Raw genomic sequence first — 26,187 nt, 5'->3', positions numbered from 1 at the left:
CTGCTGGACAGTTATGAGAAGTACGGTCTTAATAGTAGCACCACCCTGAAGTTTAATATGAAATGTTAAACAGTAGTACTTTTTCCTCTTTTTTGTTCCTTCTACATGGGAGCCTGTTTCCGCCACAGAAGAAAAAAAATATCCAAACGGTGGTAAGTCGAAAAATCGAAATTCCAACATAAAAAGTCGAAACGATGAGATACAAACTGCGCATGTGCTGGGTGCCACGTGACGAAGACGCCAGTGACGAACCTGGCACATGCGCAGTACGTATCTCAACTTTTCGAATTTGATCTCATATTTATGACTTTTTATCTCATATTTTAAACAAAAAAAAAGAAACAAAAAGATAGCACCACTAGCGTAGCGTTTATTAGCGACACAGATTGTCAGCTGAAGGAATACGCTCGCTTTGCTTACTTTTTCAGCCGAGCGTCAGGAATTAAATGCAATATGAAATATTAATTAGGCCAACGTTAACAACTGTATATGTCAGAGCAGTCCCTGTCCTTTAAATTACAATACTTGCTGTTTAAATAAGCACCCCGAGGCATTGGTAAAATAAACAATGATAAGAAAAGTTGCCACAACGTCAACACTGACATCTTGTGGTTAGCAAAAAAGGAAGTCAGGAAGTCTTCCATTGAAATGACAGACAAGACACATATGAAGTATGCTTTATTGTGAAAGGTCCAGACCGGAAGTAGTAATTTCTGACTTTGCCGGGTGAACACAAGCGATTAGTTTCAGGGCGAATAGGAAGTAAGTATTCATGTGTAGACGCAGGGGACAGTAAAGTTAATTCGCGACTTCTCTTCGCGTTTCTTTGATATGGAGTCAGCGACCTAGCTATAGCCTATAGCTGCAAAGCTTTACCGCACGTGCATTTGACGCTATTTTGAGTGCTCACAACAAGTAGCAAGCTAACGTTAGCCAGCTAACCACGCGCGCACAGGGAGAAGTGGACTGTCGAGCAAAACCAAGCTTATGTTTCATTTTTTAAGCCTCATAGATATAATTACACGAACTTTAAATGACTTGAATTAATGTCTTAAACACGTAGTTGCAAACCTCACGCTCCTGTGGTCCGCAGCGTTTGGGAATGTCATCGCCTCCATGTGGTGTCAGCAATCATGACGGCTCACCGACCAGCGACTCTGATGAGGTAAACTCATGTTATTTTATTTACGGTGTAAAAGTGAAAATACGACACCATCTACAAAGGAGAAGGATAATAAGAAGATTCGCTTCATATTTCGTGGGTGCTAATGCCATTCAAGCACGATATTGGTTCATTTGGAATGATACAATCCAAAACGATTCAGTCACTTTAAATCGATTCAGTAACTTTTTAGACAAAAATTCAACCAATGAAATACCTGGATACTGGACAGTGCAGGTGACGTTTCCAAGTCCCCGCCCCCTTTTTTGGGAAGGGAATTAATTCTGGATATAAATAATTCCCCACACGAATGTTCCTTCTCCTCACCATGACAGCATTTGATTAATCAAAATGTATCAAAATCCGCTGCGGCGTGCAACTCGACTTGTTAACGTTTATCATTTATACCGGTATAAGTCATTTTCTTATTGGAAAGAATATTGCCCAACCCTAATATACACTCTACATAGCCTGCCTTTTGACGCCCCTGCACAGCCTGAAGCTCCATAGCTCCATTTGAAGGAAAAGCACCCCAGATGGTGGTGGCTTTGAACAAGTTTCAAATGATTGACTTACTGCATCATTTTACTTCACCATTAATTTGATTATTATTATTATTTAATTTTGTTCTCCACAGCCTAAGCTCCCCGTCAGTCAGTTCTACCCATACATCCGATGCGCCCTGTGCTGCGGCTTCTTCATTGACGCCACCACCATCACAGAGTGTTTACACACCTGTAAGTACATTTGAAAGCACCATTGTGTAAAAAGATGTTTTTTTTTAAATCTGAGATTAAATCAGACGAAATTGCAATTATTAATAATATTATGAATACCTGCATTGTTATGTGACCATGTTAAATAGAAACATGTTTGTCCACTCCTGTATTTTGTCAATGTCGTTTTCTTCAAAGTAGTGTTAAAGTCTCGTCTTGTTCTCATGAGCAAAATATGGTGCATCCGTCTTGTATCGTGACGGCCCTACAAACCACCAAAATAGTCACAAAGTGGCTTTAATGACAACAAAGTGGCTGTCATAAAGCCATGATCTCAGTCCCATAGAAAAGGCCTACAAACCCGACTTGGCTAAACCACTTCTGTCAGGAAGAGCTGGCCAGAACTATTGTGAGTAGCTTGTGGAAGAATACCCAGAACACAGAATGCTAAGGTACATTATTATGTTGATGTAAAATGTATAATAACTTTTAACTTTGAAAAAAATCATTACCAGAAAACTCATTAAAACATATCTTGCAATTGCAGCATTTACCAAGAAGAAATTATTTTGGTGATTCTAACTGACTTAAGAGTTAAAAAAAAAAGTTAATATCAGATATTGAGAAGTAATGTTAGTCTTTTTATGCCGTGTATGTAATCCATATCAAAAAATCTCCATTCAAGACACCCAAACCATAATTCAGGTCCTGCACATTTGACGTCTGGCTAACTCTAAGCAGACCTCACATCTCTCTCATTCTGTTTTGTCTTTCCCCAGTTTGCAAAAGTTGCATTGTGAAGCATTTTTTCTCCACCAACAGATGTCCGACATGTGAAATTATAGTCCACGAAACACAACCGCTTTACAATATCAGGTATTTCTTCTTATAGCTTGTGGTTTATGTACTATGTTCTTAGACTGTGAGGTGTTTTTAGGTTACAGTGCATGGCGTTGATGCAAAGCTCTGGTATAATTGTTACAAGTAACAGCGCACAGTGTCCATGACCCCTTTAGCATTGTATGATCTTTATCCGTAATGATTGTTACGACAGTGGAGTGGTTGTGACCAAACGAGCGCCCAATATTGGTGGGCGTGTCTCCTTTCTTTGAGTTTTTCATCATATTCATTTTCTTTGGCCCACTGCCGTTTTGGGGATATACATAATAAAGTGCAAAAAGTTAACCTGTAAGTAGAGGCGTGTGACAATAAGTTTTGTTTTGAGAAATGCTGATTCGTGGGAAGAGGTCGGCTAGAATTCTACTAGATTGTGAGCTATGGCATTGCTACTGTGAATTTTAATATCCGCAATATGGAAGTGGCGGCGTGAGAGGCATTGATTACGTACTTTACACTATAAACCTTGCAATCTAACCTACCTTGGTGTTCCCAGCATCACACGATTGCGACGTGTGGCTGTTTTCTTGGACAGCATTAATGTCCAAGCAGAACCTGGAGTAATTTTAGATTTTAAAAAAAAAAATACTCTGAGTGCTTAAATTCTTATTTTTTTTTATTTTTTAGATTAAAAATTTTTTTTTTACTCTGAGTGATTAAATTCTTATTTTTTTTTATTTTTTAGATTAATTTTTTTTTACTCTGAGTGCTTAAATTCTTATTTTATTTTTTTTAATTTTTTAGATTAAAAAACAATTTTTTTTTACTCTGAGTGCTTAAATTCTTAATTTTTTTTATTTTTACTGTCTGTTTTTTCTTTTCCATCAGGCTCGACCGACAACTCCAGGATATTGTTTACAAAATGGTTCCTTTCCTGGAGGCGTGTAAGTACAGAAAAATGTAATTTTGTGAAACATCATTGTTCTGTTGTCATTTCTGACTGAAACCATTTTGAACTCCAGATGAAAGAGAACAAATGTGTAACTTCTACAGAAAAAGAGGGCTGGAGGTACCCAAACCAGGTAACGTTGTTGTTAAATAATTGATTTAGTGTACGCGCATCATCTTGAGCAGGGGTGGGCAAACTACAGCCCTGGAGCCACATCCGGCCCGCCCATTCTTTCCAGTGTATTTCAATGAAAGTTAACATAGAAGCTGGCAACATGGCTTGAGCCAACCATTTGATGGTTTAAGTAGCTCTTTTATCATTTTGGTTATTTGATGTGGTCTGCTGTTTACAAGGTGCTCCTGAAAAAGGGGACACAAGCACATGTAGCAGATGTAGCATGACACTTTTACAGATTTTACAGATAGAATTATACGTGTGGCGGCACGGCGGTCTAGTGGTTAGCGCGCAGACCTCACAGCTAGGAGACCAGGGTTCAATTCCACCCTCGGGCATCTCTGTGTGGAGTTTGCATGTTCTCCCCGTGCATGCGTGGGTTTTCTCCGGGTACTCCGGTTTCCTCCCACATTCCAAAAACATGCTAGGTTAATTAGCGACTCCAAATTGTCCATAGGTGTGAATGTGAGTGTGAATGGTTGTTTGTCTATATGTGCCCTGTGATTGGCTGGCGACCAGTCCAGGGTGTACCCCGCCTCTCGCCCGAAGACAGCTGGGATAGGCTCCAGCACCCCCCTCGTGAGGAAAAGCGGTAGAAAATGAATGAATGAATGAATTATACGTGTAAAATATATAGTCGTCAATTTAGTTAAATCAATGCAGTCCACAAGTCAAAAAGTTTGTCCACTCCTAGTCTTGAGCTGTGGTTGCAACTTAGATTAGGAAAAGCTAGTTTTACCACTTAATTAACTTATGGAAGCAATGGAAGCAATTAATCGTAATAAACGAGGGATTAATGTATGTTATTGTCCACTTTTTGGTGCAGGGTAAGTTGAATAGACATGAGTGGGATACCACTGTAACATAAATATCTACATAATCAGATGAATTCAGTGTATGATTGCCAGAATATGACACGGCCTATTTCAAGTGAAACCCACAGCTGTCATATTTATAAATATTTTTGTCTTCTAAGTGACAAGAATAAAGACTCGTTCAATTCTATGGCAGCGGCGTTTTCCTGTGCAGCTCCTCCTGTGTTGAAACGGCAAAAGAAGGATTGCATCCCTCAGTCTGTGCTCAACATTCCTCCGGAGCTGGATGTGTCGCTGCTGCTGGAGTTTGTAGGGTGAGTTGCCTTCAGTTGCTTTGTGGGATCTTGGAGCATCGGTCATATCGATCATTCTCTTATTTACTAGCTTTTTCTGCTTGGGATAGTGTATTGACTTAAAGGTACTGTCCTGCTTCTGCTCCAAACTACAGCCCACCTTCTAGCAGATGCTACTCATAGTGGTTTAAAAGACTCGAATAATGTGATAGGTGTCCATGGCTGTCATTCAACGCTGCCTGGTGTACCCGTTCATGTTCGTCACGTGCGCATACAATACACAACAGCAGTCCAACAAAAAAAGATGCGACAATTTCAAGTCAATTGAGTGGTCGTTATAGGCCAGGGGTGCTCACACTTTTTCAGCATGCGAGCTACTTTTAAAATGACCGAGTCAAAATGATCTACCCACTACAAAAATGCAAAACATCTATTTATTTTCAAATGTATTGAGGATTATTTGTACGTACAATGTATGTTGATGTACCTTACATAACCAAATGAGCCAATATTGCAAAACACACATAATTAACTATTAACATTTTTTTGTAATTACCTGAGTTTACTTTGATGACTTGCACTGAATTGAACCAGCCAGGGATGCATAGTCCGGACAGTAGCTGCTGATAGCCAGCCTCAAGCACACTTCCAAATGTTTATCAGTTATGGATAATATCCGTATCACAATATCCGTATAATATTCCATATCCGTATGGAAGTGATATGTTTTTTGCCTTTTTACTTGGTCCAGTTTTTGCCTTTTTACTTGGTCCAGCTCCTTCACTCATTTTAGTGACCATAAACTTTAGCGAGGGCTTAAAATCTCGCAATTCGCCGACTAGCTTAGCACTTTGCATCGTTGTTTACGCATGAGCGGTGACCTAAAGGTCAAAATTCAGTTGTCATCTGATTGGTTGTCCTCTATGTCAATCAAGTAACGGGGATGGATGATAGGCTGACATCGTAAGTTCTGCTGCACTTAGAGACGTTGTTTGATTTGATTGGTCGCCCGAAGGGCAACATTCAGTTGTCATCTGAATGGCTGCCCTGTATGTCAATCAAGTGACGGCATTGATGCTGGGATGATATTTTTTTAATGTCACGCCGCGATCGACCAGTACCACCTCCGCGATCGACCGGTAGATCGCGATCGACTTAATGAGCACCCCTGTTATAGGCTATACATTCAAATATAGCTAGCATTATTAGCTATTTGTCACAATGCTATTATCAGTAGACAACAAACGCGCCCATGCGTATTGTCTTGCGTGGGGTGTGGTGTACAGTCCTAGCAGGAAGAAGGAGGGATAAAATGCTTTTGAATGTATTAGAAAGTTACCCCCCCCCCAGCACCCCATGCAGTATCAAACTGAGGTAGAAGGCACCTTTAAAGGGGACCTATTATGCTCTTTTTTTGGCTGGTTTATTGAGTTGTGGACTTCTATAGAGCAGTTACACACAATAGTCACATTTCTTGGGATTTCCAAAACTGTTTTAATTTATGTTTTAATTATGTTTTAATTTTACTGTTAATTTACGGCACGCCCACTCTGCTGTGATTGATTATATTCCCAAGCGCTCTTAAGTGCTGTACTACTGGCGAACCCCACTTTCTAATGTTGTGGGTGTAGGAGTTGACGATAAATGAATAATATCTTTAGTGAGCTAATGAAAAAGTGTTTAGAAGCTATGAGCGTAGAACGATTTCCTGGAATTTCCTTTGGCATCGTGTAATAACACAGGAATACCACACTCTAAGAATATAGCTGGAAAATATATGGAAAAGGCTCAATATGGCCCCTTTTTAAAGAAAACAACAAGGCCGCAGTTGCACAAATTTGCCACCTGATGTCCTCGTTTATCTTAATATGAAATGTATTGATTGTCATTTTCCTTTCAGGGCGGAAGAGGGTGTCAGCAACTACAAGGTAATTATTTGACATCTTTGACAAACACATCTAAAGTAGCTAAAGTGAACTACAAACTCTTGCAGTCATGCAGACATAAGATATAATCATTTAGTTTGAGATTAATTCATGAATATATCACAGAATTAAACCTAGTAGTGACTGATTCAGCTCTCCATGGCGCTCCATCCCTGTCCAGCCCCTAGAAAGACCATATGTGCGTGTGTCAGGTGAAGCCACTATTCGCCACGTGGAGCTGTTCATCAGGAGGAAGATGGGACTCGGCCCAACGTGTCAGGTAAGTCGGCCTAGCATCCTTAATTAACTTACTTAATCGGAACACGGTCACCTTGATCCTGGTTTTTGCCTCAGCTTAGCTTAGCACAGAATGCGTATGTTAGAGTCGTATGTACGCACGCCGCTGCGTTGTAATGATGACACTTGATGAAATATTGGGAAAGTCCAGAAGGACAGGACTGCACTAGAACTTCTACGGTGGAGTTTAGTGGTGGGCAAAATACTAACCATGATGTTTATGATGGGGGAACTTGTCCTTAATTCCCTGTCCTCCTCCTCACATAGTTACTGTCATGCAGCCAATATGGGATCGTTTGACCCACATTGATTGTAAATGTCTGAGTATGGTAGACTTTTCCACATGTACATATGTCCATTGAGCTAAACTTTTACTATGGTATACATGGTAAACACTGGTAAACCAACACATGGAGCTATGCTAAGAAGTTGTACAGAGTATATTACAGTATATATTATATTACAAGAAAAAAAAGTCTGCATTTCAGCTTCATAATATGGGTTCCTAAATAATATCATTAGTGTGAAATTTGGTCTTTTCCCTTGAAAAAAATGTTTTCCAAATATTTCAGCTGTACTTTTTGTACATCTTGTCTTCATTATGACTTTATTCTTGTAACATCATGTTTTCCACTCCCTAATTTTCCAAATATTACACCTTTGTTGCTCTTAATAATATAATAGACATGTCTTTTTTCATAGTTCATCACTTGGCAATGTTGTGTTTCCTCAGATTATGTTAGTCTCAAAAAAATTACAACTTTTTTCTTTTAATATTTTGACTTTATACTTGTAAAATGACTATTTACATTTTTGCTATTTTTTTTCCCTTTATATATTACATTTTCAGACTGTGCAGGCCAATAATAGAACCACAAACCTGGTGCTTATCCCAGTTGACTTTGGGCCAAAGAAAGGGTACTGCCTTGAACCGGTCCCCAGCCAATCCCAGGGCACCTACAGCGGGGTGGAAAAAGGGTTTTCCCTTTTCCTGGGTTATTTTATTGGATGTTTGTCACACTGTTTAATGTTTCAGATCATCAAAACAAATTTAATGACGACACAAAAACATTTTTCAATGAAACGTTTTATTAATGAAAGAAAAAAAATCCAAACCTAAATGGCCCTGTGTGGAAATAACTGATGGCGCCACCATTAGCTGTAGAGCAGGGGTCTCAAACTCAATTTACTTGGGGGGCCACTGGAGCTAGGGTCTGGGTAAGACTGGGCCGCATCAGGTTTTCGCGTTTATTAAAACAAAAAAATTAAAAAAAACTTTGCTTTGGTTCCAATTTTCTACAAGAAAAGCTCTGATAAAACATTCCACTGTTCTCAAATATCTTAATTTTTATTTTTCTACACAAAATAAGATGAAAAATAAATAAACAAATCAAGAATAAAGAAAATCAATCAATCAGTAATAAATAAATATAATAATAATAATAAAACGGCAAATAATAAAAACTTAAGAAACCACATATAGTTGTTGGGTAGACAAATGATTTTTTTCAGATTAAAATGAACAAAGCATTATTAGAGCCCTGTAGACATGACAAAACACGACTATAGTCACATTTATACTCTTTTTATTTACAACATATTGCGCAACTGCAGGGTCTTGAGACACATGCTAACTCGCAAACTAGAGAGCTAGCGACCTAAACGGTAGCCCTCAAGTTATTTCCTTTAAACTTAAATAGCCAAAAACTTACCACTTCCACACGGATAGGGAGGATAACTATTAACAGTTATTTAACCTTTAACATGAACATGAATCAAACGTAATATTTTTTTCTGGGTACATGATACCATACAGCATCCATATCAAAGTTGCGCGGGCCGCACTAACATTAAACTTTTATATCAAGGCGGGGGCCTCAAACTAGTATCCTGCGGGCCGCATGTTTGAGACCCCTGCTGTCGAGGATTCCACTCATCTTTGCGGAATCATTGTCATTCAGTCGCATTGGAGGCTTTTTCCAGCATGAAGCGTCTTCGGACTTTGACTCGGCCACCCCAAAGTCTTCATTTTATTTTTCTTCAGCCATTCAGAGGTGGACTTGGTGTGTTTTGGATCATTGTCCCGCTGCAGAACCTATGTAGTTTTCAGCTTCAGGTCACCAACAGACGGTCAGACATTTTGTCTTGCAGGTAGATATGGTTTGTGGGGATCATCTGCTGGATCACTATCAGGCACTGAAAGATGTACAGAGCTCTGTGGGAGCAGAGTCCCTGCAGGTGAGAACCGCTCTTTTGGGTCAACAGAAGCAAGTGTTATATGATTCAAGATCTATGACGTTTTGCACTCCATCCATACATTTGTTTTATTTATTTTATACTGTTTGGTCGACCACCCAGCACTGTGATGGTATGTGTCCATCGGAGCAACAGTGCATGGTGGCCAGCCTGCTTCCAGCACAATAAAGCAATGCATGATGATTATTATTCTGTACTTATATTTGTAAGATGGCACCCAGAATTGGAACTCACGTGATTTGGTCTCCATTTTCCCACAGGATGGCCTTCTGGTGCTGCACTTCGGCTTGGTCCTGCCCAGTCAGTCTTGACCGGGAAGGTTGGCTCTCCTGACCGTGTCACAGAATTTTCTCATGCCAATTCCAGTGGCTCCCAAGCAGCGGTCTACTATGTCTGTTGGACACGGCTAGTATATATTTGTATACTTGTATACATACTTGGATAAATATTCATGTATTTAATAATCGAGGTGTAAGGGCTTGACACACAGGGAACTACTGCCAAATATTTTTGAGCTTTATGTTCAGCTCTCTTTTCAACAGCCTTAATGTAACGTTTGGATACACGCACAAAGTTGCACATTTTGTACTTGTTGAGTTTGTGTTAGTACTTTGACATTATTAGAATATCAGGTTGGAAACTGAAATATCTTTTGTTAGGTTTGATGAATACCTTTTCAATAAAATTAATACTTTTGAAATGTGATGTCTATTTTGGTGTGTGTCAGGTTTAAACCCCAACACTTGTAAAAAAACACTGCCTGTACAAAGGAAGACACAGAGGTGAGTTTCTTTTTACTTGCGAGGAGAGTGATGCCGACTGCACAGTTACAATCCTCCTACCTGATGAATACCTTTTCAATAAAATTAATACTTTTGAAATGTGATGTCTATTTTGGTGTGTGTCAGGTTTAAACCCCAACACTTGTAAAAAAACACTGCCTGTACAAAGGAAGACACAGAGGTGAGTTTCTTTTTACTTGCGAGGAGAGTGATGCCGACTGCACAGTTACAATCCTCCTACCAACTCTGAGACAGTCACCTTTCTCCTCGCATTTTATTCAGTTAGGAACGCCCTAGTTACACGAGATTTCAACTGCTGAGGGGACGGGGGGTTTAACTATTCCAGTTGAAACTGGTTCTTTTGTGCAACACGTTATCCATAGTGTGTGGGTATCTCCTCCTTGGCATGTGATCTTCTGGAGACACTCACACACACACACACACACATATACATTTATTTCCTCTTAAGAATGTGATAAAACTATCTGCTGAGAGAATGTTCTGTCACGTTCTGTTTTCTCTAATCATGATATACTATATATATACTATATATATATATATATATATATATATATAATCATGATATCATGATATACATGATACACAAGTGCAAGCGTCACAGCTTGCTATCTTACTTTGCTATGTGAGTGATATGAAACACATGTACAGCATTAATCTTACTTTATGTGAGTGATATGAAATCTTTGTGGGTCATAAGAAAATAGATCATAAGAATATAGTAAAAATATAATAACTTTATGTACAATTCTTCCAACAGTGTGCTTTTTTATTATTTTTGTAAAATTATTAATGGCTGAACTCAACGTGTTTGATAACATTTGCCATGTGATATAAGGCACCCAGTCTTGAAATGATCAAATATTGGAAGCTAGAGATAGTGTTTATTTCTGCAAAAGGTGGATCTTCTAAATATTGATGTCATTTTTTGTTGGGGTGCCCAAATTTAGGCACCTTTTGTTTAAATAATTATTGTATACTTTCTTTCAATCCTATAAACTTCATTCCCCCCTTCCTATATCCTATATATATATGATATATTTCACTAAAATGGCTGATCCAAACAATCTGTGATTTATAAAGGAAAATATTGAAAATGATCAGGGGTGCCCAAACGTTTGTCATACAGTACAATACATGTGTGTCATGTCACATGGAAGATGAGACAGAAATTTGTATTCATCTTTTTATTCGATTCATTCCACCAGTCGGAGCAAATGACTTGGTACGGGGTGGGGGGGGGGACACTGATGCCTAAAGATATGGCCTACATACATATGTATCTGCTTGATACAGTACATACAGTACATATATTTTCACAGCCACTTCTAACAAAGGTTTCACAGGTACGGTAATGTTAGCCCAACACAGCAGGCAGGCACACACAGTCTAGCTCGCCCCACAATAAAGATTAAAGACTATGCACTAACGTGAAAGTCAACTCATTTAGGCCAGGGGTGCCCACAGTGCAACATGGATGCTATGTAAAATATAATCATTGTAAAATTTTAAAAGTTGCATAAAGAATAATTATATTTTTTGTAAATGGGGAAATTATCAAAAATAAAATCAGTTGTCATTTTTGGAAAGATGGGTTGTAAGTCAAAATATTAGGAGGAAGGCTATAAGTAATGAGGAGGAAAATGTCATTTTAGCAACATTGTTTACAAAAAACTTTTTTTAAAATCATGAATAAAACAAAAATTTGACATTTTTGGGAAATTAGGTTGCAGAAAATAGAGAATAAAGACCAAATATGTGAAGAAAGTAATAATTACTTAAAAAAAAAGTTAAAATACTTGTAAAAAAAAAAAGAAAAACAACAGCAGAAAATGAAAAAAAAACTGCTGTCATAGTAAAACATGTTTTTAAATGGTCATAATATGGGAAGGAAAAATGTCATTTTAGCAACAATGTTTAAATATAAACTTTTTTAAAATCATGAACAAAACAAAAATTTACATTTTTGGAAAATTAGGTTGCAGAAAATAGAGAATAAAGACCAAATATGTGAAGAAAGTAATAATTACTTTAAAAAAAAAGTTACAATACTTGTAAAAAAAAGAAAAACAACAGCAGAAAATGGAAAAAAAACTGCTGTCATAGTAAAACATGTTTTTTAAATGGTCATACTATGGGAAGGAAAAAATGTCATTTTAGCAACAATGTTTAAATATAAACTTTTTTAAAATCATGAACAAAACAAAAATTTTACATTTTTGGGAAATCAGGTTGCAGAAAATAGAGAATAAAGACCAAATATGTGAAGAAAGTAATAATTACTTTAAAAAAAAAAAAGTTAAAATACTTGTAAAAAAAAAAAGAAAAGAAAAACAGCAGAAAATGAAAAAAAAACTGCTGTCATAGTAAAACATGTTTTTAAATGGTCATAATATGGGAAGGAAAAAATGTAATTTTAGTAACAATGTGTAAATATAAACTTATTTAAAATCATGAACAAAACAGAAATTTGACATTTTTGTAAAATTAGGTTGCAGAAAATAGAGAATAAAGACCAAATATGTGAAGAAAGTAATAATTACTTAAAAAAAAAGTTAAAATACTTGTAAAAAAAAAAAGAAAAACAACAGCAGAAAATGAAAAAAAAACTGCTGTCATAGTAAAACATGTTTTTTAAATGGTCATAATATGGGAAGGAAAAAATGTCATTTTAGCAACAATGTGTAAATATAAACTTTTTTAAAATCATGAACAAAACAAAAATTTGACATTTTTGGAAAATCAGGTTGCAGAAAATAGAGAATAAAGACCAAATATGTGAAGAAAGTAATAATTGCTTAAAAAAAAAAGTTAAAATACTTGTAAAAAAAAGAAAAACAACAGCAGAAAATGAAAAAAACCTGCTGTCATAGTAAAATAGTTTTTTAAATGGTCATAATATGGGAAGGAAAAAAATGTCATTTTTGGAAAACGAGTTATGGGGAAAAAAATTACAATATTATGGGAATAAAGTCAACATATGTGCAAAGTTATAATTACAAGAAAATTGTTGAAATTGCGAAAAATTGAAAAAATGTTGTAATTGCAATTAAGTCAAAATATTACAAGAAAAAAGTTACTTTGCTATCATTTCAGTTGAATATTGTTATGATTTTTGTAAAAGTCATAATATGGGAAACAAAATTGATTTAAATTGTCATTTCATTTGTTGAGTCAAAGCTTATTATATTACAATATATTATATTATATATAATAATATTGTTACGGGACGCCACCGGTTGAGTTGACAAGCACGTTTTGTGGCCATCAAAGGTTGATTTCCTGAATCACCTGAACTTTTACAGATCATTTTTGACATCTTGATACATTTGAGAGTCCAAAAAGGTTCTGGAAGCTTCAGACGTCTGCACCGTGGGACTCAAAAACATATTCTTATCAAGTGCTCACTCCAAAATCATGAGTTGTAATAATTCTATGGACTCTTCCACACATCATTTTGACTACTATGACTTCCTGTATTTTCTATTTGTCGCCTTCCCCGACTGCGTCTGCGTCTTCAGTTGTTGGAGTTGATGTCTGCTTCGTCCTTCTCCTCCTCCTTGAGGCTTTCCTTCTTGGCTCCGTCTTTGTCTCGCTGGCCGCTTCTGGAGGAGCTGGCTGGGGCTCGGGCCTGGTAGCTGTATGCTGAAGCTCCGAATGACATCCCTGAGTTGAAGTGAGTCTCCTCCCCTTCCAGCAGCTTCCTTGGAGGATGAAAGGGGATATAAGATGTAACAGTAAGGAATGGTTTTTACGCTTTCTCTTGCACTCTTGGATCTTAAGGAGGTTCTGAGCTTCAAAATGCATAAAGAACACGTGACCCAAATGTTCTGCAACATCTGCCGTTTGACGCCCCTGCACAACCTGAAGCTCCGTTGTTCCATTGAAGGATCATGATGGCGCCCCCCTCCACTGTGTCGTGTGGAAAACATCTCACCTGGGATCTCCTTGTCATGCCAGTAATGTTGGAAGCCACCAGGATCGTCAAGGTTCCATTTTTTTTTTCACTCAATCAAAGAAAAAATATGGAACAATAACCCCCAGCTGGTTGAATGAAACCCACCTATAAGCAGCTATCTCAATGTCCAGAGCCATCTTCACATTGAGCAGGTCTTGGTACTCTCTCAGATGCTGTGCCATCTCCCCCTTTAGGTTCCTCAGCTCGGTGTCCAGTTGACCGATGGTGTCCTGTCAGAAGAGGACACGTCAAGCATGCTGAAGGCAATAGTGGAAATGTCAATCACGCGGCTCATACATTCACAAGTCGGTTTTATCTTCCAAAAAGGAAAATAATAACCTTTGAGGAGCTTCGCTATAAACGAACGCCAGGAGAAGAAGAAGGCCTCGATTTAGCAACAGTCCGGGTTAATCTAATAGACATGCAGGATCAATTCGCTAAGAACTTTCGCTAAGACTTCCACACTAATGCCACACCTTTTTTGTTTTTTTACCTGATCATGTTGACATTGACTCTGTTTAACTATCATCCATTGGTACAGGTCATTGGGAAAGGCCCCTAATAGATTCAAAATTAAGTTTAAAATTAAATCAAATAATTTAAAGATGTTACAAAAACGGATCGGAATAAAGAAATTGATGGGGGAGGAGTCTCATACATGGCTCATTGTGGATAATTGTTGATAAGGAATATTTTAGCAAGATATACAGTAATCCTGTGAGGAGAAATGAGCAGTACATGATGATTTATGGGAGTCGTCACCATAAACACGATACAATCATCATGAGTTAAAACGATGGTTTAACCACAGCTTATCCCTTTGAAGGGTTTCTCTTCAACCTGTCCTTGACACAGAAAAGTTGGGGACAGCCAGCCGACAGCATGCTGTTAGTTAATAGCGTTACTCAAGCTGTTTGACCCTGTTTAATCCTATTACTGGACAAGGTTGGACACTGTCCACCGCAGGACTTATTTGAACTATAGCTCTCACCGAGGAAGTGCGTGTCTTTAAAAGCACCTTTTTAGTCATCTCTTGTGTTACCTTTCGTGGTTACGACACAAATTATGAATACCTTAAAAAACAAGATGGAATAAAACGTAGGCTGTCTTAGAATACTCGACTCTTTCATGTCTCGATTGGGAGGAGTCTGATTCGACAATCAATCTCGCTATGGAATGGTATAAAAATATCACGTGATCGAGATTTTACCATTCTGACAACAGTGGGGTGACAACAGCTGCTGCTGAACACCTATTTTTTTACGAAGACTATCATTGTTTTTGTTACGGTTATCTTAGAAAAGTCGATTATTTCATGTTTCGATTGAGAGGAGTCTTATTCGACAATCAATCTCGCTATGGAATGGTATAAAAATATCACGTGATTGAGATTGTACCATTCTGACAACAATGGGGTGATAACAGCTGCTGCTTAACACCTATTTTTACGAAGACTATCATTGTTTTTGTTAAAAAAGACCATGCTTTGTTTCAAAAACAGCCTAATGTGTCTTAAAGACTTAATAAAGACTACAAAATGAGCTATGTGTTTACCACGCATGAATAAAAACCACCCTCTTATATTGGTACAATCCAAAGGAGTTTAGCTGAGCGCTAGCTTTGAATGCTAGGAAGATTGTCAATATCAACGAATTTAAGTGAAAGATGACTTCAGCAAATGAAATATAACTTCTAAGCAGCTTTTTACACACGATATCAAAACAACCAACCGCGTATGGTTCAAAACAGGTAAGGCTCTTATGGCAACGTCGTTTTATATCCCGACAGAGAATTGGGAGGCAAGAAATGAGGCTGAGTTTTGGCAAGTTCGGATCTGGGAGTAGAACTGGGACAATAATGAAGTCATTATAATACTAGAACTCCTCCAGTGTGTGGATAAGCGGTATAGAAATTGGGTAATACTATAAGTGGATCATTTTGCTGGTCTCAATATATTGCCATATGCATATATATGTATCTGTTTTCCTCACATTTTGCCTCCAAACAGTCAGAGAGTTCACGCATTGATTTAGTACCTTGGTTTGTTCCATAGAACAACGGCATGAACAGAGTGAATGGGGAGGAGGCGGGGCCGGTAGCATACACACAGAAGAATTGTAGATTGCAATACATGGTTATATATTTTTATCCTTTTTCATTGTATTTTTTCTTAAAATCTCATGTATTGTCACCCCTACCCTACTCTACTCTAATTAGATCATATTTTCCAATGTATTCTCTCAATGTATTCCAAATCTGATGACATGACACAAAAAAGAAAGACCAGTACCAATAGTCTTCTATGGCATACCTGCATTGCGGTAACTTCAGCATTGTGAGCATCCTCCATCTCGGCGATCTGCCTCTCCAGTGACTCGTTTGCACCCCTCAGGGTCTCAATCTCCAGGGTCTTGGCCTGCAGCTGCCTCCTGAACTCATTCATCTCCTCCCTGCTGGCCCGCATGGCCTCGTTGCTCCGAGTGGCCTGTTCACTGAGGCTGGCAAACTTGGTCTTGTACCACTCCTCAGCTGACTGCAGGTTTTTGGAGGCGATGCACTCGTACTGGTTGCGGATCTCTTTCAGGGCCGAGGTGAGATCCGGTTTGGCAAGTTCCAGTTCCACCGAGACCTGCTGCGCGTCCATCAAGCTGCTCAGCTCCTGGATTTCCTCTTCGTGGACTTTGTTCAGGAAGGAGATTTCATCCATCAGCGATTCGACTCGGCGCTCCAGATCTAAACGAACCGCCACAGCATCATCCACGTCTTTCCTGAAGGACCTCAAGGTTTGTTCCGTCTCCTCCCGTACTCTGAACTCCTCCTCATACTTTGCATTGAGTTTCTAAAATGTAGGCAGTTACACATAAGAATATAAAAAATAAAAAATATATGCATTTCTTTGCAATGTCTGCTCTTGTTGCTAGGCAGAATTAATAGTACAGCTATTTCTCACACAAAATGAGCGTACTGCATAAAGTGGAACCTTAGTTAGTGTCATTTATCAGTTCCAGAATGTCTGACTCAAATTGAATCCATTATTTTCATCAGAAATCCAATTAATTTGTTCCAGAAAGCCAAAAATTTTAACACAGAACATGTTTTTGTAGTGTTACAAATATATTTTTACATGCATTAAACCATTTTAAATGATACTTCCTGAATTCAATAGTGTGATGTCATAGACAGTGTTGTGTTTACTTCTACCTGCAGCTCTTCCTCCATGTTGTTCCTCTGGATCAGGATGTGGCTGTTATCCCTGTTCAGTTCGTCCAGCTGGGACCGCAAGTCCCTCATCTCCTGCTGATAGAGACGAGCCACCCGCGACGGCTCGCTCTGCCTCTGCCGCAGCGTCACCAGCTCGGACTCCAGTACTTTATTCTGCTGCTCCAGGTGTCGAACTTTATCAATGAACATGGCGAAGCGGTCATTCAGACCCTGTTGAACAAGAGAGATACTTGCTTACCTTGAATTCGAACAATGTAGACTGTAGTGGTCTAGTGGCCAAGTGGTGTTTAATAACGCAACTGATGGCAAATGATCAGGAATGAAATCAGTGTTGCCGACTAATTGCTCATTGCTACATGTAGAAAACATCCTCTAGATTCCGGTGTTCAAAATAAACACATTTAACGACCTTTTCTGGTCTTATTGGACACTGTAAGCATGTATCGCTCTTCTCCATGAGCAGCTGTGACTTATGCAACTTTGGACACAATTCTGATATTAGCGTATGTTCATGTCTGCATATGAAAATAAGTCTGATTTAATTAGACATCACACACCTGCAGCTGCTCCTTCTCGTTGGTTCTGATGACTTTCAGTTCGTTGTTGACCACGGAGGTGTGGCTCAAGTCCAGGGAGTCTGAGGCCGTGAGAGAGAAGGTGGTCTGCGGGTGGACCATCCTCCTGTACGTGCCCACGGAGGTGCTGCCGCTGCGGGACACCGCCATGGACCTGAGCCCCGCGGAGGTCCGAGGCACGGCGCTGCCCATACGGGAGGAGGAGGAGGAGGCGGAGAACCTGCTGGAATCTCCGAAAATCTTCCGGTAGGAGGAAGAATTGTAGCTCATGTTTGCCGCCGAGTCACAGCTGAAAGTGAAGAGCTTATGAAGGCAGATTTACAGCAGCTTATAAGCAACAGGTGGAGCAAACCATTTCAGACACGGACGCAGGATGTTCTCTTAAAGCTGATGTGTAACGCAAAAAACACAAGCGACCATATTTGTACGTGGAACTGTCCACTTTATTGACATTTACAGTCAGGGTGGGCGATACTGCAGATTTTAGTATCGATCCGATCAATATGGTACAGTATTATTGCCAATATGATATAATACTTTACTGGAAAATGTACTAATGATAAATTAATAATACTTATTAAGCAAGAAAAAATGTGGAAAAAGTAATTGGCCCCTTAAACTGTGTCTCTCTTAAGAAGTCATGAACAGTGGCCATCTTTGGATGTTGTTGTGGGGTCTTTTGGGACCTCTTGGACGAGTCGTCTCTTCGCTCTTGGGGTCATTTTGGTTAGCCGGCCACTCCTGGGAAGGTTCACCATCGTTCTATGTTTTCGTCATTTGCGGATAATGGCTCTCCCTGTAGTTTGCTGGAGTCCCAAAGCTTTAAAAACACACACATTACATTTGTACATTTGTTTTATTCGTTATTATTTTACCGTTCTTTTAACAGATGTAGGATTTTTAATAGTTGCACGTTGCAGTTCCCTGTGATTGCCAACAGAGGGCGGCATATACACGTTATTACTTCCCTTCCATCTCGCCGAGCCACGTACTTGCAAATAAAGATGATTTTATTGTACGTGCATGTATAACTAGAATCTTTATCAAGAGAACGACAGTACGTGATATGATGATAGAAGATATTCTAATTGGAAAAACGGGATCAGAGGGTATAGAGACCGTTCAGTGATTGGACAACGTCTCCGTCAATCACAGCTCCCACATAGTTTGTTCGTTCGTGTGCATATCGTAACAATTCCTCCCTGGTATTTGCTACCATCCATAACCACCCACAAGTCTCAGCGGTGTCCCCTTAAAAAAACACACACACGAACACGCACACGCCCAATACCCACGGTGTGACAGCTCAACCGCCGTGGCTGCTTGCCGCTTGTGCCTTATTGGACGCCGCCACTGTGTGGGCGGGACACGAGGTGGTGATTCAGCAGTGAGTCACCACGTGGTGTTACGTGTCTGTCACACGCTTTGCTCTGCTGTGATTCCTGAGGCGTTGAGGTGCCGTCGGAAGTGAAACAATTGTGCCGTATAATCTTGTGACGTACTGGCGATTTAACAACAAATGACCGCAAAGATAACATGATTCCTACTCGTTTTCTGACGCAAACGCGAAGCTTAGCTTTTGAGGGATGAATGAAGTAGTAGCAGGTTTTCCTTGTCTTGTCTCCTGACATTTAAAGGCAGCAGCCTCACGTCCATTATCTACAATGGAGATGGGACGTCCCAATTGGAGCAAGACAATAATGACTTCCTGACTTCATCTTTACCTATGCCATATATTACATGAATTTATGTAATATACATCATATTTCTTGAAATTATGTGACAAGAAATGTTTTTTTTCTTAATTTTGACTTAAATTTTTCTTGGAACTTTCACCTCAGTTGCGTTCAAATCGATAATAGTGTTGATATGGTGTCATATCAGTATGCGATCGATATTTATTTGAATGTGTTGATGACGTTATCGTATGACTATTTTGCTTTTACCCAAGGCAAGTCTAAAAAGCTTAACTTTGTTTTTTGTTTTGCTTGATTCTGATTATACTACACCTTCTAAAAACAACATTTTTAAAAATTATTTCAACTTAATGCATCTTAATTGTAAAAACAAAAAATATTCATACAGCCATGAATTTTTTCGTTACATATTTTAATTTTTATGCTTATAGAATTACTCTAATTTCTTTCTATTTTTTCAGTTTAATAATGTAATATTCCATCAATAAATATAGTCATGTAATGTACCCGATATATAAGATATGAGGTTTGCGATCGATATTTATTTGAATTTGTTGATGACGTTATCGTATGACTATTTTGCTTTTACCCAAGGCGAGTCTAAAAAGCTTAACTTTATTTTTTGTTTTGCTTGATTCTGATTATACTACACCTTCTAAAAACATTTTTTAAAAATCTTAATTGTAAAAACAAAAAATATTCATACAGCCATGAATGTTTTCGTTACATATTTTAATTTTTATGCTTATAGAATTACTCTAATTTCTTTCTATTTTTTCAGTTTAATAATGTAATATCCCATCAATAAATATAGTCATGTAATGTACCCGATATATAAGATATGAGGTTGTATTGCCGTGACTTTTCCTTAGTCCCGTCTTCACTATAAAAAGAGGATGTAAAAATGCTAGGTCACGGAGCGAATCACGTTTGGGGGTGAAATTTGCAAGTCATACATGAGGGGCGATGGGAGTACGTAGGCATGACACAGACCTTTACTGTAAAATACAAAAAAAATCCCGTTGATTATGAATCCATCATTCCAGCAGAAGATGTCATTTTGTGATGGTGTACGGCAGCGTTCGCCCTCATCCCGTCCCTGCAGGCACTGACCTCCTTTTCGTTACTGACACAGGCAGCACCTCTCGCCTCTTTCTCCCTCTTTGTGCTCAGTGTTCAGTGCAAAGTAAGATACACAATAAAAGCACTGCTGTATCAACTTTAATTTTTTTGCTTCTACCACTCGACTTACTGTAATGTGTGGTGAGACACACAAGCACCAGACTTGATTACCAAGAACAACAAGCTTTTTTTTGTAGATTTGAATGATCTTACAACAGGCGCAATAATCCTTAACACTGGGTACTGGTCTGGCTGTAACCCACGCCATGCTAAAACTCAACTCTGAACCCCTGATGTCACTTCCTGTCCCCAAGCATATTCCCAAACAACTCAACACAACTATAAGTCTTATTTATGTTTTATTATGTCCACTATATTGGGTAATAGGAGTGTAATTGTGACTATAGGGGTGTTAGTTCATGTTTAGAGGGCTCTAATAATGTTAAAATGTATGTAGAAGGTCGTAAACTATGAAAATATTCCATTTATAAATAAGGAATCCACTTTTCACGGTGGGGTCTTGAACCAGTTAACCAGGCTAAAGAAGGGATTACTGTATTTATAAATGGCTGTATTTATAGTGATTTATGGTGAATGAGATGTAGTTATAAACTATTTGCGGGGCCGTGAATGCTCCATTGTTGGGTAGTCTAATAGAACCAGAACCGTGTATGAACTTCTTGTGCTACGTTGCAAATTCCCTGTGTCCTGATGCTGGTTTTTGCTGTGCTAATTATGACCATTTTTTACGTTATCTTGTTTTTGAGAACCGACTCCGGTCACCGGGGCTGCACGGCGGTCGTGTGGTTGGCGCGCAGCTAGGAGACCCGGGTTCAATTCCACCCTCGGCCATCTCTGTGTGGAGTTTGCATGTTCTCCTCGTGCATGCGTGGGTTTTTTCCGGGGACTCTGGTGAATGAATGTGAGTGTGAATGGTTGTTTGTCTATATGTGCCCTGTGATTGGCTGGCCACCAGTCCAGGGTGTACCCCGTCTCTCGCCTGAAGACAGCTGGGATAGGCTCCAGCAACCCCCGCGACCCTTGTGAGGAAAAGCGGTAGAAAATGAATGAATGAATGACTCGGGTCACCGGTATCCCATAATATCTAAACCAGGGGTCTCAAACTCAATTTACCTGGGGGCCACTCGAGCTGGGGTCTGGGTGAGACTGGGTTTTCCAAAAAAAACACAAAAAAACGCATTTATTAAAATGCGATTTTCTACAATAAAAGCTCTGATAAAACATTCCACTGTTCTCAAATATCTTACTTTTTATTTTTCTACACAAAATAAGATGAAAAATAAATAAACAAATCAAGAATAAAGAAAATCAATCAATCAGTAATAAATAAATATAATAATAATAATAATAATAATAAAAGGGCAAATAATAAAAACTTAAGAAACCACATATAGTTGGTGGGTAGACAAATGATTTTTTTCAGATTAAAATGAACAAAGCATTATTAGAGCCCTGTAGACATGACAAAACACGACTATAGTCACATTTATACTCTTTTTATTTACAACATATTGCGCAACTGCAGGGTCTTGAGACACATGCTAACTCGCAAACTAGAGAGCTAGCGACCTAAACGGTAGCCTTCAAGTTATTTCCTTTGATCTTAAATAGCCAAAAACTTACCACTTCCACACGGATAGGGAGGATAACTATTAACAGTTATTTAACCTTTAACATGAACATGAATCAAACGTAATAATTTTTTCTGGGTACATGATACCATACAGCATCCATATCAAACTTGCGCGGGCCGCACTAACATTAAACTTTCACATCAAGGCGGGGGCCTCAAAGTAGTGTCATGCGGGCCATAATTGGCCCGCGGGCCGCGTGTTTGAGACCCCTGATCTAAATGATACCCAAGCCTAATTATACAAATTGCAGTGTACTTCCGCATCCAGAATTCCATCATAATGTATGTTGAAGTAATTATTTTATGTAATATAATTAAATGTGAAATAAAAAAAATGTGTGTGCTTTAAAGCAAACCAAACAAGATCAACACACATTCATGTGTTTTCCCCCCAAATATGTTTGGAGCAGACTGTGGACAAAGGAGTGGGCGTCTGGAGAGGGTGCTGTGAGTGTGTGTGGGGGGATGATGGGTGGTGGGAGTCCACAGGGGGACGGCTGGCTGGCTGGCTGTTTATGGATGTGAGTTTGAGAGGGCAAAGGTGGGCGTATGGGGTGGGGTGGGGGAGGGGGGGGGGGGTTGCATGGGTGTGTGCGTGCATTCATCTGCATAAGGACATGCATGCACTCGTCTGCTGGTGTCTGCGTGCACATTGCCTGCTTGTTCATCGGCCTGTGTGCACGCATGTATGTGTGTGTGTGTTGTGTGTATTCTTTTGTTTTGCTCTGGGTTGCCGGGTGATGGGACCAGCTGGGAGGGCTGAAGCCATTCACTTCCCTTCTGCTACCCCGAAGGCAGGCAGGCAGGCAGGCAGGCAGGGAAAGAAAAGAGGTCGCCAGACTGAAACCATGAAAAAGAGAGGAAAAGTGAGCAAGACAGAACGATGAGCTGTTTCTATCTCGCTACTGCAATCCCATCACGGAACGTGACGGCGAAGGCTCATGAAGGAAAGTGGTGTCATGGTGAGGATGGGGATGATGAGTCGTGACGGAGACGCAGAGCTGACTCAGGCAGGCTGGTTTAGCGTGGGAGGTAATAGATGACCATGTATGGAACTGGATTACAGAATACCTTCATCGACATTATATTGATATTATTCAGTCACATGATCAAACTGGTCAGATGCTTTCAAATGATCAGTGTAATTAATTATTCTTATTAGTACATTGTATACCAATACAAGGTGTACAATCAGATATTGGAGGGTTGGTGGTTCCATTCTCACCCCCTCCACCCAGTCACTGTCGTTGTGTCACCCACTTCGCCTCCAGTGCTGCCCACACTTGTGTACGAATGTTCAGTAGTGGTCAGACAGGCCGTAGGCACAAATTGGCAGCCATGTTTCTACCCCATTGCAGCTGTGTTTACAGATGTAGTTTACCACCACCAGTGTATGTGTGTGGCTGAGGAGTGAATGAATAATGGCTTCACTTTATTGTGAAAGTGCTTTGGGTGCCTTAAAAAGCGATATCTTTCATCGATACAGGGAAACCTTGGTTAGCATCTGCTCTGGTTAACGTCGAAAATTAGCATTCTGCGGTTAGCGTACAATATGGCTCATGTCTTGTCATGTTATTAATACGCTGCGTGAGTCCATATGTGTTCTTAATGTATTTTTATCACACAACGTCCTTCTTTCTTAGGGTGCTATTAGCTAGCTAACAAACCGGAAATTAGCTACTTTATGATGTCATCGGCGGTTGAATCTCCCAAGATTTTAACACAAAACAAATATCTAAATGCATAGAAATTACAAATGAACATTTTATCTCCATTGAAGACGTGACTGGTCCAAAGACACAATGTGGCAGCAAGATCAACCACCACCATCTTCCTGTTTTGCAGTGAGTTATTTCCTGAATTCAATACTCTCAATTCTCACCTTGTTTATCAAAATGTTGGCACTTGCAACTTTCTTCGGTTCCATTTTTACCCCTTTTTTCCAGTTGTACGCATACAGGTAAGATTGTGGCCGACCCCTCCCACCTTGGTCCCAAAGTTTTCCAATCAGGAAAAGGCCCAAGACCCCCACCAATCCACCAGAACTAATTCCTCCTATTTTGTGAAACATACCTGGCAATCACCCAAATTCGGATTTTGGGTTATTGAGGTGAGAAACACTATTTGATTAAGAAATTAAGAAATAACTCATGGCAAAACAGGAAGGTGGTGGTGGCTGACCTTGCTGCTCTATAACTATTAATTGTGAAAAAAATTCTTTTTTATAGTGTTTCATGTTTACAGTTTTGACTCTCTCGAAGGGATTCATTGGATTGACATTATTTCCTGTTGGAAAAACTGGATTTGGTTAGAGCCAGACCATGACACTAACCAAGGTTCCACTGTATTTATTAGACGCTGTTTCAGGAGATTTTGCGGCAGCTGCACGGTGGACTAGTGGTGACTCTAAATTAGGGGCCTCAAGCTCAATTTACTTGTGGGCCACTGGAGCTCGGGTCTGGGTGAGACTGGGTCGCATCAGGTTTTCCCAAAAAACAAACAAACAAAAAAAAACGCATTTATTAAAAACAAAAAATAAAAAAAAAATTGGATTTGGTTCCAATTTTCTACAAGAAAAGCTCTGATAAAACATTCCACTGTTCTCAAATATCTTAATTTTTATTTTTCTACACAAAATAAGATGAAAAATAAATAAACAAATCAAGAATAAAGAAAATCAATCAATCAGTAATAAATAAATATAATAATAATAATAAAAGGGCAAATAATAAAAACTTAAGAAACCACATATAGTTGGTGGGTAGACAAATGATTTTTTTCATATTAAAATGAACAAAGCATTATTAGAGCCCTGTAGACATGACAAAACACGACTATAGTCACATTTATACTCTTTTTATTTACAACATATTGCGCAACTGCAGGGTCTTGAGACACATGCTAACTCGCAAACTAGAGAGCTAGCGACCTAAACGGTAGCCTTCAAGTTATTTCCTTTAAACTTAAATAGCCAAAAACTTACCACTTCCACACGGATAGGGAGGATAACTATTAACAGTTATTTAACCTTTAACATGAACATGAATCAAACGTAATAATTTTTTCTGGGTACATGATACCATACAGCATCCATATCAAACTTGCGCTGGCCGCACTAACATTAAACTTTCATATCAAGGCGGGGGCCTCACACTAGTGTCCTGCGGGCCATATTTGGCCTGCGGGCCGCGTGTTTGAGACCACTGCTCTAAATTGTCCATAGGTATGAATGTGAGAATGAATAGTTTGTTTTATTTGTCTATATGTCTCCCGCCCAAAGTCAGCTGGGATAGGCTCCAGCGTACCCCCGCGACCCTAGTGAGGATAAGCAACATAGAAAAAGGATGGATGGATGGACGGAGATGTTGCGGCAATATGTTGACATTAATAAGCGTACGCTTTAGCTTTGAGCCAATATTAGTAGGAACAAACAAGTCTTTTATATCTACTGGTGAAAGGAATTCAAAGGCGACATGCTCTCAAACGCCTCAAGCGAAGCACATGATGAGGAGCTGAGATGTTCTCCTGTTCTTGTGCTCCTGCTGCACGTTTGACACCTCGTGTCACGTTCATCATTTGTCATTTGGGTTTCGCATCAAATAAAACAATTTTTCCACAGAGAGGCTTTCACACAGGCATACACAGAACATATAAAGGGCATAAAAATACAACTTCTTACTTTTATCCCTTTTTAAAGGGGATATTTTGATCAGGAACAATCTAAGTGTAATGTAC

General features: G+C 39.1%; 2 protein-coding genes across 5 annotated transcripts; one reads left to right on the top strand and one right to left on the bottom strand.

The window, feature by feature from the left end:
- The first annotated feature begins 247 nt into the window (after positions 1-247).
- pcgf6 (polycomb group ring finger 6) lies at positions 248-10,239 on the top strand. 3 transcript variants are annotated; one of them, XM_058064865.1, is made up of 11 exons: positions 248-266; positions 1,094-1,165; positions 1,800-1,899; positions 2,658-2,754; positions 3,604-3,659; positions 3,738-3,797; positions 4,850-4,967; positions 6,847-6,874; positions 7,053-7,151; positions 9,320-9,406; positions 9,685-10,239. In XM_058064865.1, the coding sequence occupies exons 2-11, from the start codon at positions 1,103-1,105 to the stop codon at positions 9,733-9,735; spliced, it is 759 nt and encodes a 252-aa protein (XP_057920848.1). In that variant the 5' UTR covers positions 248-266; positions 1,094-1,102; the 3' UTR covers positions 9,736-10,239. The 3 variants fall into 3 exon arrangements, with proteins under 3 accessions (XP_057920848.1, XP_057920846.1, XP_057920847.1); XM_058064863.1 differs by lacking the exon at positions 248-266 and adding an exon at positions 676-762 and having other exon boundaries at positions 9,685-10,238; XM_058064864.1 differs by lacking the exon at positions 248-266 and adding an exon at positions 708-762 and having other exon boundaries at positions 1,064-1,165.
- A 1,156-nt stretch (positions 10,240-11,395) lies between these two features.
- Positions 11,396-18,278, bottom strand: LOC131106635 (alpha-internexin-like). Of its 2 annotated transcripts, none has more exons than XM_058055883.1 (5): positions 17,962-18,278; positions 17,384-17,614; positions 16,494-17,021; positions 14,288-14,412; positions 11,396-13,924 (listed from the first exon to the last, which is right to left on the bottom strand). In XM_058055883.1, exons 1-5 carry the CDS (start codon positions 18,247-18,249, stop codon positions 13,708-13,710), a joined length of 1,389 nt encoding a protein of 462 aa, XP_057911866.1. In that variant the 5' UTR covers positions 18,250-18,278; the 3' UTR covers positions 11,396-13,707. The 2 variants fall into 2 exon arrangements, with proteins under 2 accessions (XP_057911866.1, XP_057911875.1); XM_058055892.1 differs by having other exon boundaries at positions 11,397-13,928.
- Between the last annotated feature and the right edge of the window lie 7,909 nt (positions 18,279-26,187).

Source organism: Doryrhamphus excisus, chromosome 2 (assembly GCF_030265055.1).
Source record: "Doryrhamphus excisus isolate RoL2022-K1 chromosome 2, RoL_Dexc_1.0, whole genome shotgun sequence".
NCBI classification, from domain to species: Eukaryota; Metazoa; Chordata; class Actinopteri; order Syngnathiformes; family Syngnathidae; genus Doryrhamphus; species Doryrhamphus excisus.
The sequence above is the reverse complement of the archived record's forward strand: the minus strand, read 5'-3'. Positions and strand labels throughout refer to the sequence as shown.